Raw genomic sequence first — 20,142 nt, 5'->3', positions numbered from 1 at the left:
AGCCCGCCTCTCGCGAGAGCTCCCTGACGCTCGTAACAGCCGTTACCTGGCCGTCGCCGTTTACGGCGGCGTAGCCAATAGGAAGGCGGCGCGCGTGCGCAGCCCGGCCAATGGGCGGGAGGGGCGGTGCGTTTAAACAGCGCGAGTGGCGGTTACCGGCCCTGCTAGGTGTGTGGGGGGGAAGTGTCTGCAGTGGTGGTGTCGCCATGCCCGGCCGCCCCGACGACTACGAGGTGCTGCTCACCATCGGCGCGGGTTCCTACGGCAAGTGCCGCAAGGTCCGCCGCAAGGCCGACGGCAAGGTGAGGCGGCGGCGGTGGGGGCACCGCGGCACCGCTCCCTCAGTCGCGCTCCCCCCTCCCCCCGTGCCGTCGCTGTCAGCTTCGGCTGGGAACTGGCGGCTCCCCGAGATAAGCGAGGGGCTTTGCAAGCTCCCCTCCCCCCGCAGGGCTCTAACTCGCTCCATAAGGCGGGTTTGCTTCGGATTTTTTTCCCCTCGTAGATCTTGGTGTGGAAGGAGCTCGACTACGGCTCGATGACGGAGGCGGAGAAGCAAATGCTCGTCTCGGAGGTGAATTTGCTTCGCGAGCTGAGGCATCCGAATATCGTCCGGTATTACGATCGGATCATCGACAGGAGCAGAACGACCTTGTACATCGTGATGGAGTACTGTGACGGGGGTGACCTGGCTAGCTTAATTGCGGAGTGCACGAAAGAAAGGCACGTGAAATCCCCTTTGTGGCCGTTTTGGAGTGTCTAGCGTAAAGTGTGTTGGGCATTAAAAAGAAAAAGCCCCAAGTGAAATGTATCTCTTCTTAATAACTTCTGAACCTCATCGGGTCTCGTCCTTTTGACCCAGTAACTTTTCTGAAATGTGAAAAAGTTGTGCCAAATTACAGCGCTGGTGGGAATTGTGCTAATGAATGCACCGACTGATTGGACGTTTATGTCCAAATAGTAAAAAAAAAACCTGAGCTCTCTGAGGCAGAAGCTGTTGAAGGGTTTCTGGATGCAGGGCTATGCATGGTGTTGAAATCACAAAACAGTTCTTGCAGGTAGGTAGCTTGATCGGCGGGTTCCTCTGGCTTGGCTGTCAGTGAAACCACTTGTATCCTATTTTTGGCTAGAACACCAAAACATACATGAAAGAGAAAAGTGATTTTAAACAAGATGTTAAAAACTATTTTATGTGCCTGCATATAAAGCTTGCAGAGACACCAAGCTGATTAAGACTTCACCTTGGTCTAATCTTAGACTTAGCAGCCTACTTCATAAGTATAATATCTCTTTTCATTTTCTTAAGTAAGTACATGACAGTACATGCATTGCTTTGTAAGAATAGTCTAAAATGGTATGGCAGCTGCCCCAAAGCATACTAGTATTTTCATTTCAGGCAGGTTATATTAAAAATCGGCACAGTCTCAGCTCCATTGTTGTATGTTGCTGCTAATAGATTTAGAAACAGCTGACAATATTCTTTTATTGTAAGTCATCAAAGGGGCAGATCTCGTCACAAAAGCATTAACATGATGTTTGTTTTGTAACTAATGGAAATGCTACATACTTGTTGGACCCTTTGAGGGAGGAAGGGAATATTATGGGGATTCTGCAACAAAAGTCTAGATGTCTTCTATCATATTTGGAGTGATTTTTTTTTTTAAACTTCCATTTTTAAAATGGTGTATATAGATGCCTGTTGCTGTTAGCTTTCCATAAAGGTGCTGGGGTTGATTCAGTAGTGTTTTATAGCAGTAGCAATCAAAAAGTTACAGAGCTAAGACTGGTAGCAACTACTTAAACCGATGTATGCTCAGAGAATACCTTTGCTAAACAATGTGTTCATCTTTCAGGCATCACTTGGAAGAAAGCTTTGTTCTCCGAGTATTGACTCAATTGACATTGGCCTTGAAGGAATGTCACAGACGGAGTGATGGTGGAGTCACTGTGCATCGTGACCTTAAACCAGCAAATGTCTTTCTAGACGGCAAGCAGAATGTGAAACTTGGGGATTTTGGACTGGCTAGAATACTGCACCATGACACCAGCTTTGCCAAAACGTTTGTTGGAACTCCGTATTATATGTCTCCAGTAAGAGCTCCCTTCTATGCCTTGTCTTGCCTTTTGTCCCTTCAAGATCTGTTTTCTTCAGAGTCCATGAATGTGTGCAAGGTTTCAAGGAAGAGTTACTAGCCTTGAAGGCAGGTGACTTTTTTCATAAAATGTATATGTTTTGGAGACAAGGTTATTTTGCAGTTATTTTCGTCTCCTTTCTTCCCCACACCATCGCTGCCTTCTAATTAAAGTTGCTCTTCGCTGTATAAGTTTTGATATGTTCTTGGAATACTAGAGATATGTTGGAGTATATTGTCCTGAAAAGGAATAGGGAAGCTAGAGCACTTTTATATTTCATACTGTTAGGTAAAGAGCTTATTCAATTAACTCTTGATGGTAAGATTTTAATTTGTAGTGGAAATGAGCAAGAATGAGTCGTTTCCCTGATATCGTGCATTTTGTGTGGGAAAGATTAATGTTGACTGAAATAGAGTTGTATCAACTGAAGACTGGTGCAACACTTCAGTCTTCTACAGTGTAGTACTGCCACAACTTCTTAAAAATCCTGCTAGTAAGAGTAGCTGTGGAGATTAATTAAGATGGAATCTTAAAAGTAACCCCAGTAGTGGTTTAACCTAGATTTGAACAGCAACTGGTTATCCTGCAATAATAGAAAATGTCTTCATTAATAAACCTGAGGTTGTTCTCCTTATTTAGGAACAAATGAACCATATGTCATACAATGAAAAATCTGACATCTGGTCTCTAGGATGTCTCCTGTACGAATTATGTGCTCTCTCGTAAGTATAATGTGGTAATAAATGGGAAACATAGCTGTTAATGCATTTATGATTAAGTTTTTTATAGATGAAAGATTAAATGTTTTGGAGATTAGTCCTAGACTTATATTTCTGTATTGCTCTTGACATTAGGTAGTCAAAGCAAATATTTGATTGTAGCTTTTTTACTTAGTCTGATGTGTTTTTTATGAAAATGAGTCCTGTAAAACTGGTGAAAGAATCCAACAAAAGTGTTGTTCTTCAGGCCTCCGTTTAGGGCTTACAACCGAAAGGAGTTGGCAGAAAAGATAAGGGAAGGGAAATTCAGACGACTACCATATCGTTACTCAGACCAGTTGAATGAACTTCTCAAAGAGATGCTGAACGTAAAGGTAAAATTACTAATTTTTCCACCTATAATTTGAACTAATACTGAAATATTAGTTTTCCTTCTCAATTGTGAAACAAACTGATCGGAAGTAGTGGTTTCTGTCACCTTATCTCTGGCAATATCACTTGTGGGGGAAGAGGGGAGGAATTGTGCTTTGAGTCCATTAAACAAAGGCAGCGGCTCAAGTGTTATGCCAGGTTCACAGGATGCAAAAAGACTGTCTCAGTATTGGTTTATACAAAATTTCCTGGCAGCGTGCTTAACAAGGTCTTATAACTTCAGGGTTAAAATGGTTCCGGTGTGTTTGGAAGTTGGAAGGGGTTGTTTTGTCTTCGTTTCGGTTTTTGCTTTATGTGACTAATGTATAGTTTGCCCCCCATGGCTGGCAGGGGGGTGTTGAGAAGAGTATTGCATGGTACAACAAAGCTGTAAAAAGAAGCCAAGTCTCCAACAGGTGTGGATCCTTCAGGAATCAAGTGACAGGTAGAGATGCAGCGTGTCAGCTCCAGAACCTACTGACATTTGTCTCTGTAGGCTCACCACCCCATTGTGGCTCTGAAAGGAGTGGGTGCCTGGACTAGGAGATCCAGGCTTGCGGCTTCTGGAGCTGAAGGCTGGTAACAGCCTCTTCCCTCAGCTTTTGTCATCTGGTTGCGCTGCCCCTTCCTAACTCCATTTTTCTCTAACTTCTTCACTGTATAGCACCTCAGCTGGTTTCTATCTGCGGTGGGTCTTGCTTGGGAATCCCTGGTCTTAATGTTTCTTGGTTACAGATGGAACCTGTTGGTAATGTCTTTCCTTTAGGATTATTGCCGACCTTCTGTTGAAGATATTCTGCAGCACCCCTTGATAGCAGACTTGGTGACAGAAGAACAAAGACAAAATTCTGACAAAAGAGGCCAGAGATCACGGGAGCCAGAAAGGCTGCAGAATTCAGATGCTGCAGTGAATGAGCTGAAACGGAAGGAGCAACAATTACAGGAGCGAGAACAAGCCATTAAAGAGAGAGAGCAACGCTTGGAGCGTATGATATTCCACTTTGGGAAGGGGGTGGCAATGGGATTCTGATTCAAAAGAATAAGTACGGAGGAAGGAAGCTTTCAAAATGCACGAGGGTATCGTACTCCTGCATTCACTACTAAAATTCTGTTTAAAGACTAAAACAAGAAGGCTTGGGCTTACTCATCTATACTAGTTGTTTCAAGTTGCTAAGATCTAATTGGCAGTTTGGAGACAGAAATCTGGTTTGGGAAGATTATTAAACATGATTGGCAATTAGAAAAGTATACAGGAAAAATAGGGTCTGAATATATTTTTCTGCACTGTGCAGTGTAGGTTGGTTTTCACCCACTCTGTGAAAGTAAACATTGGCTACACTAATGTGTAACCTAAGGTGAGCCTGATGTTGGAGCAAAGCATACGTGAGCAGACAGAACTGCTTTTATAGCAGCTGTACCCTACAGGTAGCTTGCCTGTGAAACCATATAGATGGCTGGTCCTCAGGTGTGGGGATTTCCTGCCCACATAAAATACCCTTTGCATATGCATTAGGCTCTGTAATACAGATTTTTAACCTTATGTGGTGTTTTCTGAGCCTGAATAACGGCGGCTGCTGCTGTAAACAGGGTATTTAGTCGTAGCTGAGTTGTAGTATCTGGTATCTAAATATTTAGATCTGGTGTCATGTATGCCATGAACTGATGTGCAAAATAGAAAGCTGCTATAGTTTTATTGTAGATATGGCAGAGTTTGGGGTGAAGACGAAGCATGCCTGGCATTTCAGAGTACTTGTCCAGTGCTTTCAGTGCAAATCTGGTATCAGATTTATATCAGATAAAGGTGTTTATCAGATACAGGTGGATCTACACAGCAGTTACCTTGCTTTGTTTAGAGCCATAGAAGCAGAAATATGGCTGCATCTGACAGGCTATTAGTGCTGTCTTTATCTGCTAGAAAATGTCATGCACAATCACTCTAACAGTTACATTTTAACACTGCATACGACCATATTTCTACTTCCAGAGAGAGAACGGGAACTCTGTGTTCGAGAGAGACTGGCAGAGGACAAACTTGCTAGGTATTTTACTAACCTCTAATTGCTTATATTAGAAACTCTACAATCTTACAACAAAAAGCTTAAACTCATCTTTTCAAAACAGAGCTGAAAACATGATGAGGAACTACAATCGCTACAAACAACAGAGGACATTAGCTTGTGCAGATGGTCCAGGTATGAAAATATGCAAGAAGCCACGTGCAGTGATAAATATAGGCTGGTATGACTAGAAGAATGCCCCTGATGCTCAGCATGCTGTACCTAGTCCCATTGTAGCCATACGAACCCCAATTATCTCTGCATGGTTGAGAAGAGACTACTGATTTTTCTACTTTGCAAAAAGACTTAATGACTGATGCTCAGCCATGAGTATGAGTGACTGCTGTCAGCACTGCAGTCTTGTGCTGTTTTGAAAATTGGGTTCTTGTGGTAAGCTAATATAAGTGCTGACTTGTAACCCAAACTTTCTCAGAGCTGTACTTATTTTACTTATGGATACTTCTTTATAGACCTTTGATTTAGTTAATTTTAATAAAATTGCACATGTCTAATCACTTCAGATTTAGTTCAACTTCAAAAACTTCAAGTTTGGAAATAATATTTGTTGCGACTCAGCTGTAATTAGTGTCTCATATAAGCTCTGAAGACTACAAACTGCTACTATCATACTCCAGTTTAACTCACTAGGAAAAAAAAAAAGGCTTTCAAAATGTGCTATAATGCTTCCTGACTAATTGTAGTCCAGTTTGGTTTACAGTAGGTATTACCTCATAAGTATTTGACCCTCACATGGGTCTTGTTTGTTATTCCTCACTATCATCGCCAGTTCATTGCACCCATCTTTAACAGTAAAAATTATTCAAATATTTGTGGAATATTAAATGGCTGGCTCCTAAGTAGTACTCGAGAACAAAGAAATGTGAACACCCTTTAACATCCAGCAACAATCTTTTCCTTTAGTTTTGCTCAGCTAAAGCAACATAAGCATGTCACTGCCTCTAACACAAATAAAGCTGAAGTTGCATTTTTTCAAGTCCCTATCACAGCAGGAAAGAACACCAGTAAAATGCCACCAGAAGTTAGTGGTACTTCAGCTATTTCTAACATTTCTGTCAATTTTGAGAATTCCACCTGTCTTTCAACATCTTGTCTGACTTTTTTATATTCTTTAATGTATCATTAAGAATAAACTTGCCTTGGGCTTTCTGGTGTTGCCTCTAGGACTGGATGACTGAAGCTAAATGAGCTTCAGCATTTGTTTCTGTTCTCTTCTCAATTTCCCACCCCTTTACATGATCTTAACAAGGGTATTAATTTTTGAAGATGGGCAAAACCACTTTGGGTAGTTAATACCTCAAGATAGACAATGCAGAAAAGTGAATGTAGTTATTAGAGTGACCAAGTCTTGCAATATCTGTAGATCACTCGATTAAACGTTTCTCACAATGTTTGCTACTCTTCAAATTCATTCCATGGTACTCGTGTGATACTGTTTCTCAAATTCTCCCTGTGCTGGTATGAATGGACTAAGTGTTTCTCCAATATGTTATCAAGATTGCTTTTGTTGTTTTCAGTTACTCTAATATGACTGTCTTTTTTGCAACTGGATTGCATCTCACATTTTTAGATCCCTAATTTCTCCTCAGTTGTGTGATTCACTTCACAGTGAAATGGAATACAAAAAGTCCTGGTTTCTAGGACAGTGTCCTAGACCCCACCCTACTTTTGCAGGGATTTTCTGATTCGAAGGGAAGGCTTTAATGTTAAAACACATATAGCTTACTGATATGAAACTATAAAGTGCTGAAACATTAGCCCCTTCAGTCTGGTCCTTCTCACTATTCGGTGCTTAGTGCATCCTTGCTCTAGCCTACTGAATCAACAATGAAGGCTTCAGCAGAGTTATGATTAGGACAGTTAGACTTTTCATAAGGACTAATTTTTTTTTTTCTTCAATCTGAGTCTTGTGAAGTTTGCTATTATGAGAGACAATTCAGCTATTTTAATATCTTTTTGATGGTAATTTTCATACCCGACGTTATTAAAACCAAAACAAACTAACTGCCTTTTGACTGTGGCAGTTCTATACAGCTAAAGCATAGCTATACTATAAAAATTCCTGTCCTGGAGGCTGCGCTGAAAGTAACTTGCTAACTGTTAATGCACCTAAACTCATTCATCACATCAGAGCACAGTTTGTACCCCATTAACTTGATACAGGAATAGAGTTGGAACAGTGTGGGTAATGTAGAAAGGCCACTGGACAGGTTGGGTCTGCCCCTCCTATGAAGGAAAGACAAGGCTTTTTAGTAGCTGAGAGCCTAATTCTCCATTTCCCTTTGGAACTGGTTTATGTTACTGTCCTGTCCTTCAGAAGAAACTCCCATCTCTTTTCTCCTTATATCAACTAATATTTCCTTAGTTGCTGGGAGGTGCGCCCTAGAAACTACAATGGCTTGTGTCCTTTTACCGTAATTATTTAAAAGGCCTGCTTTCAATTTTTCCTCCAAAAATGGAAAAGAATTATTGCTGTGAACTGAAATGCACTTATATTATGTAAAGCCATAGGTAGTTAGTAAAATGCATAACAGCGTTAAAAGACATAAGCTAAGTGATAAATGCTGAAATATGTGCTAATCCAGTACTTTTATTTATTTCTTAAGATAACGCACTCCTGCTCCCCTTTTCTACAACCAAGAAGAAAGTACACTTTGATGGAAGTGCACACAATGCTGTGCCTCCTGCTAATTTGGAAAACTGTCCCCTTTCCAACATGAAATGCTCTGATCTCAAAAAACGTCTATATGCTGTAAATCTACGGGCTCAAGCACTGTCTGAACTGGAAGAAAGCTATCAACTAAAGAGCAGACAAATCTTGGGCATGCGCTGAATCTGTAACATAGATGTACAGCATTTAACTTTTTAGAGTTGATTAAATGTATAGGAGGATACTTGTGCCTCCTGCTTTTAAGCTGGAACCTACTGAAAATATATTTTACCACTTGTTTTACAAATTTTTAGTCTATGATAGGTAGTTCATGATAAGGGCATAAGAGATTGTATTATGAAAACATGCAGTTTCAAACATGCTAAATTAATTGTATTATGAAAGAAAAAATATTTTGGTCTTCCTTCTGTTTACCATACATTACTCTTCTGAAAATATAAAGAATGAATATTGTAAAACAGATTTTGTTAAAACTGATGTGAAAAATTTTTCAGATAAAAATGTACAGAGATTCACAATCTGTAGGTTAAAATGATGCTGTATATAATCTACAGTACTTGATAAAAGAATTATTGATACTTTGTATATATAGAGAAACAGTGGCTTTTTTGTCTGTGCTTGTAAATATTTTTTAACTATCAAAAGAGCAAAAAGATTTTATCCTGTTTCTTCCTACTAACTAGGTGACCTACCAAAGCAGGCTACTTTTAGTTTAATGTCTGACTAATAAGTGGGATGGGTCAGCTTAGCATAATTGATGATTTTATAGTCCTTCCTGCCTGGGCAGCTGAATGGCTTGTCCATCAGCTCTTTACAGGCCTGCTTCAGGGCATAACGCTCAAAATAACACCTTCTTTGGTTTGAAACTATGTTATAAACTGATCCCCTGAGACTGCTGTCCTGGACCGGACACCATCCACAGTACTGGCACCTGTGTTTTGGGGAGAAGCAACTGTACTTTGAATAGCAAATCCTTATTTTCTTGAAGCTGATGAGGTATCTCCATCTTTCCCTTCACAATTCTCTGCTAGAGTAGGGGGTTTCTCACTTAAGGTGGTGTAAGTTTCATGAACTAAGTCAGACACGTTAATTTTAGAAAATCCTTTGGAACTGTAGTATCTGACATTTTATATAAGGATTTTATAGAAAGATTTTCTATCTCTGGGTTGAAATGCAATAAAACATACATTCTTAGAAAACAGCTAATTTTCAAAACATATGTTTCTTTTTGGGCCATGAATGTTATCTAAGGAGGTATTCTAGATGGTTTTTACTCAAAAAGAAGAGAATCTTATTTGAAACATCAGTTTAATTTGGTGTATTTGCTGATAGACAACTACTTGTGTCATCAAACAATAGTTGTGCTCTAGCAGATTCTTAACCACCCAGCAGAGCTTATCGCATTTGCTTGCATAGTGGTTACTGTTTTCCCCACAGCCTTTGCTGAAAAGAATTAGAATATGACCACTTGGTTTGCTAGTCTAAAACTACCGCTAAGCTGGTGGTCATCACCGAGCACTCAGTGTGGTGGGAAATATCTGGCGGGTACGCGCAGCCAAAGTAGCTGTGCTGTATAGATCAGTGCAGCTTTCCTGCTGCATTCTTTCACGTTGTTTAGGATTCTTACACGTATTTGGAGGGTGAATCCTTGCTTTCTCACCATGTCTGCACATTCAGATTTTTCTGTTCTGTGCCTCAACCAGAAAATCTGCAATGCAGTTTGCTGGCCTTCATGGGTATCTTTATTGTATAGCCCATAAAACATCAAAGGGTAGAATATGCAGTGGTGTTACTCTAATCTGAAAAAGTATATAGGATGCAAGAATTTTGTTGTATGCTTTGTCATCTGCAAAATGCAGATGCCAATTAGTGAAAGGAGGAAACCAAGCAACCAAGAAAATAAATTAGTAATCCATGATTCAGGAAAGAGTGTATTGTGAAATAGTTGCTGCTTGCAAATGCTTGCTTTTAACAAGATCAAACTAAGAAAATGGCTTGAGAGTATTTTTTTTTTTCTTGGAACATACAGCTGGAACAAAAAATTTCTGCTTTTTAAAAATAAAATACCTTCAGAGCAATACCTGCAGCTTTCCTCTTCCTTTAATTCTCTGCTGACCTCACGATGGCACTGTTGCCCTGTAATTGTTGCAAACTTCCTTGAGTCTATTGATGCACTCCTACAAAATTTGAGATCTGATTTACATAACGTTTTTACCTGTTTTGTTTCAGAAAATCATAAATGTGTTGCTGCAGCTTGCTGGGGCAATTGATTGTAATTATCTCCAATTTGCCATTTTGCATCGTTTTTGCATGTTTTATAAAAATAGTTGAATCAAAGTCTTAGTTAACAATTACACTATTATGTATAAGAAATGCTCTGGAGAGTGCAAACTCTATCAATCACAATGGCAGTAATAAATGAGAACAGCTTACGTTACAGCTGTAGCATTGAGCTGTTTAAGCTGCTTTACTCATAATGTCTTCTTGAAGTATTATCACTCTAATATGACAAATGCAGAGTCTTTTGATGTTTTTGAAGTAAGAACTGGTATGTGTCAAACATAAGAGGAAGGCATCCTGGAGATTGCCTTCATTCTCTCTCTCAGGATTTTTGCCTTAGAATTGTGAAATTCACATTTTCCTATAAAGGCATAACTGTTTTTCCCACAGCATGTGTGTCACATTGGAATCACATTCAGGATGTAATTCTCAAATATATTCAGGAAAATAAACAGAACATTTATGGGAATAATAACTTCTTATAGAGTGCTTGCAAAACATTGACATCATACTTATCTCTTAAAAGTGAAGGTAAATTTATACATATGTATATACAGGATGACAATAATGGTGTACACTGTTGGAAGTTCTGAGCTAAATTCATTAATGATTAATACAGATAACAGGAATTTTAATAATATGTATTGTTGTGGGTACACAAATGATATATAGAAGTCACTCTGAAGTTACAGAAGTTTTATATGCATAAAACATAATTTAGCTCAAAGCTAGACTGGAGGGGAAGTTGCATCATTTTTGAAAAATGTGGACCAGATCCCTGATCATCACCTTTCGTGTGTGACCATGATCAAGACCCTGTCCCGGGCCTTAGGTTCCACCCGTAACAGGCTTGTGGCAGGGGGGTGCTCAGCGACAGCACTGGGGCACTGCGCAGGCCTGCTTTTTTGGGCAGATCTTTGGTGGCCATGGTGCAACCGCTTTCGTCTCCTACTTTGGGCAGTTGTCCATGTAGTAGGGAATGAAATTCAGTGGGAAAATAGGGGTGAGTTACCGAAGTAATTTACTTAATGATTAGCCTGGTCACCTGTGCCCCCTGCAGCCAGCTGACCAGGCCATTCCATGTGACTACAGCGCTTCAACAGCGTGAAAGTGCTGGCTCGCTGGGCAGGTAGAATGCTCAGAGGAAATCAGGCTTAAATATAGAGCACCATCAACTTCTTCCTACACATCAGTACCAACAAGCCGTTTAATCTGCACTGTACCATTGAACGGGCGGAGAAACAAATCCCACTGGAACAATTAGAAAACACTTTATCATAGAGAAATTCACACTGTTGCCTTTACTGTCAGTGAATAACCCAGGTGGAAGTGATCTGGTCCTAATAGTAGCAACAAGCTGGCCCACAGGCGCTCACTGGCAGAATCAATCTCCCGCAGTTCCCTGCCGGTACAAGAAACAGCACGCAGCAGCAGCTCCCTGACATTGCTCTTGTCTTTGTCTGGAAAAGAGAGATTGCTCCTCGCTTGCGCTGCTCACCATCCTAGCCGCCATGTGTACCCCTTGCTGTGCTGATAGAGATGAAGTCCCTTTCCTGGTGAGCAACACTTCTAGCATTCATAGTCCAAAAAGCAGTTGGACCCAGCAATGGTACAGTGACAGCATTTGGGCCATTTCTTCATCTCAGTCTTCCCTTGTGTAACTTCTGTGAAGCCAGAGCAATCCTAACATCTCCAACCTGGTGTATCTGGCGTAGAAGCACCTGCTTAATAGGCGTTTCAGCACTGCAGAAGACTTTGGCCTAATTAAGGCTACACACAGTATAACACACATCAGGTATTAGAAGTGAGTTTTATTTATGTATTTACCTTAAAAGTTAGCTGAAAGTTAAATATTAATCTTTACAACTTCAAAAAGCTCCACAGACCAATAAGCGTAATGCCACATATTGTTGTACTGCTTTTCCATTTAATCTTGCTTTCAGCCAGATCAGCAATGCTGAGAAGTTACCATCCTAACGGCAACAGCGCCTTTATCTGACATATTATTTTGAAGGCAAAGTGCACTTCTGAGGCTCAGCTGCCATGAGAGGATGAAGCTTTGTTGGAAAAAAATTCCTCCATATTCTATGAAATGGACTCATGACACAGTTCTATGATATAAAAGGAAAAGAAAGGCTACAGCAGTACCTAGAATTAGCTAGCTCCAGACAGTCTTATTTTTCAATGTAGGCTCCTTCTGGGTAACATAACATATTTATGAAAACTTTTGGCTAATTAACTTTTGTTTTTGATTGGTTTTTGATTAACTTTTGACTGACGGATGATGCTTGTTGCCGGGCTACCTGGTTCGAGCAGAGGTAATTTATGGGCCCAATTATTACTGCATTGTTCTCTGCTGTGAATATATTCTTGGTCTCAGTGCATTATGTCTACTTCCTTGGCAAGTGAAATTCTGACTTGGACATGACATGCAGTGAGTAATAACCAATAATGCAGCTCCCACTATCAATTTTCATATGCAGTTTTTTGTGGTAAAATTAATGCAACACTCAGATTTATAAAGAATATGGCAGGTACTTAACAGGTGCTTGAATATTTGGATAAAGCAGTCATTTTTTTTCCATTATTCATACTAATCTTAAAAACTTTTTTATTTGCAAAGATAGCTGCTAAATACTGTCTCATTGTTTCATCAGCTCTTTTAGCAGGTCCTGACCTGGCAAGGCTAGTGGAAGTAAGCATATGCATAATACAAATTTTTGCACATTTGTGTCAGTTGAAGTCCCAAGGACACAACAGAAGCCCAGTAATGCCAATGACAAGCTTTCCTTCAAATTCAGTGAACCCTTGGCTGGACTTCAACTTCATTAGCATTAGACATACTACACATTTGTAAATACTTACACTTGTTTGCTATTTGAGGAGGAAGAGCATTGCCAAAGGTACAGCAGGAACAAACCATCCATCTTCCTCAACAGAAGCAAAGACAAGCCACTTTAGGTAGAGTTCTTAATCTTGGCTTCTACCAGATCAGACTTTCTTTGACAAGAATTCACATCAACAGCCCTCTGGCAAGCTTGGGTATCACACAGACCTCTCTGGAGTTGTACGTAGCATTAGGGACCAGTGAATACATTCTTTTCTGCTCATAACATGTTTTATCATCCAATTGCAAATAGAAGCGATATTATCTACCTGACCTCTCAGCTCTTCCTAGACCGATTCCAGTGACCCCAGAGCTAGATGGCTATTTAGGTCATCCAGGAAGTTTAGAAAATCTTTCCTGACAAATGCAAGTGTTGTCACTGACCGACGTGAGTGCTAATTGTCATGTACAGTCTTCTCTGATGACTACTAATCAATCTTTAGATGCCACTAGGGAAAGATAATAGGGAATTTCTGAGACCTGGATGATAACACAAACAAAGCCATCAGGGCAAATGGCAGCTCATGACAGATGATGATTTCCTGGGAGGTGAAGCAAATACCTCCTATGGCAATGATCCACGTAATTAGCTTGTACTGGATTAAAAGTAGTTTGTGGTTGCAGTTAAAAGCAGGAGGAAGCATTAGCATCAAAGAAAACGATATCATCAAGGAAGTATTCAGCTGATTGGAAAAATAACATATTTTTATGAGAATTGTTACAGGCTTACCTTTAGGGAATATTTTAAATATTTCTCCCCAGGTGAACTAAAAGTTAGGAGAAAAATCTTACCATTGTGCCAGTTTCTAGAGGGACAAATGTGATCAGAGAACTGCTGCTGTATCACGCAAGCAAAGGGATCTGTCTGCCTGGAAGGCAGGCTGGGGCCTCACACTCATCAGGCGTAAGATGATTCTTCACCAATTTTAATTCAGTCAGTTTCAGCAATGTGATGGGCACAGATCAGCAGTGTGATGAACACAGGTGAGCAACCAAGAATGTGTCACCAAGTCTCTGTGTAAGATGAAATGAGTAAAATTCCTTGTTCTAAATTTCCCACTCTTTCAAAGCCAAATTCCTGTCTCGGTGCTTGAGATCTCAAGACAAAACTGGATGCTACAGGGGCACCTCACCTCTGTGCAAAGCCACACTCAGTGGAGCTCCATGTGTAATCAAAAGGGGAAAGGGCGTGAAACTGTATTTTCTAGTTACTGATCATAAGCAATGGACTGAAATCTCGATCCTGCATTGTCCAAGTCCAGGGAATTTCTCTGGGCAGAGCCCTGGAACCCGTGTTTCAGAGGCTTAGAATGGAATTTGTATATGAACAACCACAGCCTTCACCTGTGCATGTTTTTCACCTCCTACTGTGTTCATTTTGCCGTCTCACATTCTGGCTAACAGAATCCATGGCAGACTGGTCTTGTAACTGCTGCTAATTTGCACTTGCTGCTGGCATGGCTGTGGGTGCAAACCAGACAGTTAAGTGTTGGCAAGAAGAAGTGGGTTAATCACAGCATTGGAAGCGTGGTCCTCTGCTTCTGCTCCAGGGAATGAGCTCAACTGAAAGGCAAAGCCCAGTCAGGGAACTCAGCCTTGGGTTTGTGCCCAGCAGTAACCATGAATTTCATTTTCAAATCTGGCTCTGCAGCAACTTCTTACATAAAATCCTAGAGCCCGGCTCAAATTGACCAGATGTTCTAATGGTCACTTGCTTTTTTAATCGTATTTTTTTTACAGTTTAGATTTCATCTTCACTTTCTGGAAGTGAAGTAGCACTTGCTACAGAGGTCAATTCTAAGCTCAGCATTATTGCAGTGATTTGCAGTGTTTGCAAGCAGCCTGCCATATCTGCATTGACTCAGTCACACGCAAAACTCTCCGTCATAAATGGGAGTTGTTTCTAAAGGCTTGCTCCAGGTCCTGCCCCTGCACCCCTTACCAAGCTGTTTCTCCATATCTTCACCTTGGGCAAACAGCCAACTTTCTCAGAAAAAAAAAATCAACTTTACAAAGTGGGACTGAAGAAATTACTATGCGATGGTGAAGTACTTTCAGCTCTGTACATGATGAAAAATGCTATTTAGCTCTTTGTAACTTTGCAGTTATTAGTGGACATGTAAAGATATAGTATATGTAACCAGTTGGCACTAGAACAAAGTTGGAGAAAAACTGGTATGTTTTGCATGGATTTATTATTGCTATTTTCACACAAAAATGTGCTACCAAAGACGATGTCAGCTTTAGTTCTAATCCCGTATCCCACAGTACTAGGCTGTGAACAAATATTTTTTAGTGATTCTACAGTAAAATCACCAATTGTTCTCTTACCAAAAATCAGAAGCATCAATAAGAAAAGTGCTGAATAAAATCAAATCTTTGCAGTGATAAGGACAGCTTTCAGCATATGCAAACACAGAATTGTCTTCTACTCTTCTTTTTAGTAACCAAACACAAACCAATTAACCTCTTCCCCCATTTACAGGCTCATTCTCCCTGGTGACTCAGCCTGGAAGAGCGGTAGCTGCTCACTTCTTTAATGCCATTAGAACTCTTTATCATGCTGTAAATCTTCCTGGCCTGTTTCAACCTCAGCAGTGCTGAGAAACAGGACATGCACCCAGTCTCAGCACCGCATGTCCCTAACTGCATACATTTAAGACCACTGATTATCGGTGAGGTCCCTTCCTGTCACTGGTAAATAACAAATAATAATAAATGCATGAAAAGAACACTAGACATTTGTCAACCTGGGAGTAATTCTAAGGAAACTTATATTTAAGACTTGCATTACCTAGCAGTGAGGTTTTTGGTTTAAGCATGTAGCTAGCAGAAACAAACCCAAGCTCATCTATTGTCTTTACACATCTATCGGGTCCTTCATAACTCAACCAGTGCAAGCCACCAGGTAAACTGGAAATCTCTCTGTGGCAACATCTACCCTTCTAATTTTATTACTTCAATGAATACCAGCCTTCTGATTGACAGCCCAGTAGCCTGACATCCTCCCTTCACAGGAGCGGAAGGTCACTCTGAATTAACAGGCTGAGCCTGTCTCTGTATGCACTTGGTGCTCTGCCTTCTCATCCAGGTTGCTCAGATTGCTGTCACTCTTGCTTATTTGTTTTAGGAAGTGCTTACTTCTTCAAAAAAAGAGGAAAGGTAATTTTAAGTAAGATTTTAAGTAATTTTAAGTAAGTAATTTTAAGATTACTGAGGAGGTATCAAATGATAATATTTAGTATATTTTCCCCTTCTTTAATTTTGTCTGAGCTAATCGTCCTTTGGCAGGGGAGTGAGAGTGGCTGTTTAAACAACAGTAGTTTATTTACAGCTCCTTGGGGTTTCATTGTCATTTGTCTGGGATGGTAGAAACATTAACCCTAATTCAGCATTGTTGCAAGCAAAGGATTTCCACGTAATTGCTTTTGCAAGCTACATGCTATAAATGAGAATTCTCATTTCAGACTCATTTCACAACCACTTCTTCCTCTGCAAGTCTGGGCCAAATATCAGAAGAAAAAGTCCACTGACCCCTTCAGCTGCTGTTTCAGGGCCATCTCTTTGCAGTATATTACTTCCGGATTTTCTCTCATGTTGATCCTCATTAATGTTTTATTTATCTACTTCTGAAGCACTCCCAATATCTGGACCTGAGTGACTGTGGTTGCTCTTGCCAGAAGACACTGTCAGCCAAGGGGCAGCCAGACTGCAGGGCTAAGATACTGAGGAATGAGATGGCTTCCCCAGGACCTGAAACCGCTCCATCACTGCTGGCTAGATTTCAAAAAGACAGTACGCAATTTAGGCAGGAATCTTTGATGTGAGAATCTCTGAGTCAGGGTTTGAAGTTATATCAGTGTTACAGCTCCTGATGATCCACCTTTGAGCAATAACTTAAGAATTTGTCCTTGAGATTATCTGTCAATTTTTCTTTCATCTCCCTTAGAGCAACTGTGAACATCAGGGGATTCCCAAAGAAACCTGTCCTTTTTGGCAAAATCCATCCTACTAAGAGCTCTCCTACTAAACGATCCAGATACGTGCATTTCCCCCACTCCCCTGCCAATGAGTCTTTTAAGTTTCAGGCCTGGGTGACATCGGAAGGATGATAGTGTGGATCCTCAGCATCTCTGGGAGATGTCTGCCGTATGTCAGACGCTGATGAACAGAGAGGTTCGCAAACAACCGAGGATAGTCGCAGAAGTACGCAAAGCTAGGGCAAGATTCTTAGGGTTTGTCCTTCGATTGTAAAGGCAGGAAGAATCCTGGCCCTGAGGGAGCCAGGACTGCAGACCTGGGTTGCAGACAAAGTCCTGCCTTTTTGATTTAGAGTGTTTATTTGTTTCCAAACCTCTTTCCTCACCATCTCTCACTTCTAATCTCCCTGGAGATGATTCAGTGGAATAAAGCCACATGACTGTGACACCCACCCTGCAAAAACAGTTGAGGACAGACTTTAAACTTAGCAAGTGTTTTTATTACTTCCTGAATGTTTTTATAAAGTGATACACTTACGTCCATTACAAATAATAGGTCTTATTAATAAGTCATTTTAGCTAAAGAGAAACCTATGGAAACTGCTCCCACTCTCCAGCAATCAAGTGAGGCTGGCAGAAGGAAGGAAGAACTTTGGATTTAGTAGAAATAACTATCTCTAACTCTGCCTATTATCTGCTTCTGATTTTTTTCCCTCTTGCTATCTTTGCTCCATCTTCACTGTCTGCTCCATTTCCTTTGTGTTTTTTCAGTCACAGTGGGTTTTTTTACTGGAACAGCTAAAGCCCAGGATATTACATTGTTTGTTTGACCACTGTACTAGTCTCCAGCACCAGACAGCCAACAGTGTCTTCCCAGGACTGAGGAAAGCAGGGGTCCTCGCTCTTAACCTTCCTCCTGAACTGTGTCTGCTCTGTGTGTGTGCGTGCCCGCGCGTGCACTGAACCGATGCTGCCTCTAACAGCCCACTCAGTCAGAGGGAAGATGACCACACTTGTAATTGCCAAGATTGTGTGCAAAGAGATGTCTGTGCATATTTTATGCTACAGTAGTGGTCATGTGAAATTTCCCAAACTGAGACCATCTTGGAAACAGAACTATTTCCCTTTCCACTTTAAAAGCAACAGCCCTGAGAATTTTTAAGAGAGCTGAAGAACTCGCTGAGCTCATTGAAACTGCCAGGGGAAGTAGATAGCAGCACAGAAATTAGCATGCCAAATGCAGGCCAGCATTTACCTTGGGTATCTGGATACTCTTTTGATGTGAAGGAGCATTGTATTCTCCTTAGCGTTTTGCTACAGAAGCATTTCTCCAGCAGTAAAACCGAAAGAGCAGGCTTAATGATTAGGTGCTGCGCCACCTCGGTGCCTTCAGCAGGCCACATGCAGACTCTGCAGACCATGGCACTCAGACACACCTGAAGGCTGCCCAGGCAGGCTTGAAAGGGAAAGCTGGAGGCAACCATTCCCCTCTACGGGCTCCCTCTCTCCCAGATCAACAGCTGTAGAGGAGCGGGCTGCCGTGCTGGTGCTCCTGTCAGCTTGCTGCAGCCGGGAGGGTCCCCAAGCATGCGTGCTATCCCGGTGGCCCAGAGGGACAGATCTGTGCAGGGTTCCCTTGCTGCGTGGAGCAGATAATACAGAAATGTGAAAGCAAGCAGCCTCCGCGTCAGCGGACGTGGAACCAAGCTCCAAGCCCTGGAGCCAGCCACGCTCTGCCCGGGGCAGGGAGCACCGAGGGCTGAGCACCCAGCTGATGCCCAGGACCCCCCCACTGCTTGCAGCCCCCTTTGCTGCCCGAGGCCCTGCCTTTTGGGCAGCCCTGAGGAGGCTTCCCACAGGCTGAACGTCATACGGGATCAGCGCTCACTTTCTTACCCGCGGCTGGATTAGGTGTCGTGCGAACTGTTGGGTTTTGGCTGCCAGCGAGGGATGTCCGTGCGCAGGGACTTGGGTCAACATCCTGACCAGCACAAACAGGCTGTGTGACACAGTGACAGGAGGTGAGGGGCAGATCAAGGAGGTCAGGAGGACACCAGGGTATGTGGGGCTAGGATGAATCACCTCTATAAAGAGAAGACCCAGTCATGCTACATGCCCTGGTAGGAAGCACCGGGCCACGTAGTGCTGCCAGGCTGTCCCAGCTGCCCCGACTGCTACATCAGGCCACAGCCAATGCCAGGAAGCCATTGTGTATGACTGTGGTGAACTGTAATGACAGGGATGAAGCAGCTCCTCCTCTCCCTCGCGCGACACTCCCCAGCCTACGCACTGCCTGAGTGCCGCCATACCGAACATTTCAGCAGGGGCCATGCACGCGCGCACCTGATGCCTTGCTCACCCACGCAGAGTGTCCCGGAGGGCAATCCACTGGCACAGCTTCCTCCCATGGAGGACAATGCCAGCCCAGCCTGTTACGACTCCTCAGGGGAACGTGAACACACGAACGCTACCAGCTGCCTTTCTGTGCGTTTATATGCTGCAACCAAGTTTCCAGGAATCCGAAATATCATATGGGAAACATTTTTCTCCCTTATGATTGGACATAAATTGTTGGCTATCATAATAATGATTATGATAATAATAACAAGCATAGAAGCTCTGAAGAACAGCTTGAAAAAATCTACTAATTCATTGATTTTTAACAGTTACTATTTCTACATATGTATTTTGACCATGTTTATAGTGATTTTATATCACTACAGTGATGTAAAATGCATGTACCAGTGCAATAACAGCACTGGTGTGCTGTGATGCTGCTCATCAAATAAGCACATAATTTGCTTATTTACATGTTCCCTTTTTTACAAGGAGAATATCTTCCTATAGGAGAACTTCCAAGAAACAGATAGGCTCTGGTTTATCTAATCAGCAAAAGCACAAAGTATGTCTATTATATGTGGCTAATAATAAACTGAATAAGCAAATTCCTAGAACTCCAGTTGGCACTGTTCACAATCCTAAAGTTACA

At 41.7% G+C, this 20,142-nt stretch overlaps 1 protein-coding gene across 3 annotated transcripts; it reads left to right on the top strand.

Annotated features, from left to right (window-relative positions):
- Positions 1-206: 206 nt before the first annotated feature.
- Positions 207-8,322, top strand: NEK2 (NIMA related kinase 2). Of its 3 annotated transcripts, XM_075445860.1 has the most exons (10): positions 207-302; positions 503-720; positions 1,851-2,088; positions 2,770-2,852; positions 3,097-3,223; positions 4,027-4,246; positions 5,245-5,299; positions 5,382-5,452; positions 6,313-6,360; positions 7,942-8,322. In XM_075445860.1, exons 1-10 carry the CDS (start codon positions 207-209, stop codon positions 8,166-8,168), a joined length of 1,383 nt encoding a protein of 460 aa, XP_075301975.1. In that variant the 3' UTR covers positions 8,169-8,322. The 3 variants fall into 3 exon arrangements, with proteins under 3 accessions (XP_075301975.1, XP_075301992.1, XP_075301982.1); XM_075445877.1 differs by lacking the exon at positions 6,313-6,360 and having other exon boundaries at positions 5,382-5,446; XM_075445867.1 differs by lacking the exon at positions 6,313-6,360.
- The last annotated feature ends 11,820 nt before the right edge of the window (positions 8,323-20,142 follow it).

This window comes from Opisthocomus hoazin, chromosome 2, assembly GCF_030867145.1.
Source record: "Opisthocomus hoazin isolate bOpiHoa1 chromosome 2, bOpiHoa1.hap1, whole genome shotgun sequence".
In the NCBI taxonomy this organism is placed as follows: Eukaryota; Metazoa; Chordata; class Aves; order Opisthocomiformes; family Opisthocomidae; genus Opisthocomus; species Opisthocomus hoazin.
The sequence above is the reverse complement of the archived record's forward strand: the minus strand, read 5'-3'. Positions and strand labels throughout refer to the sequence as shown.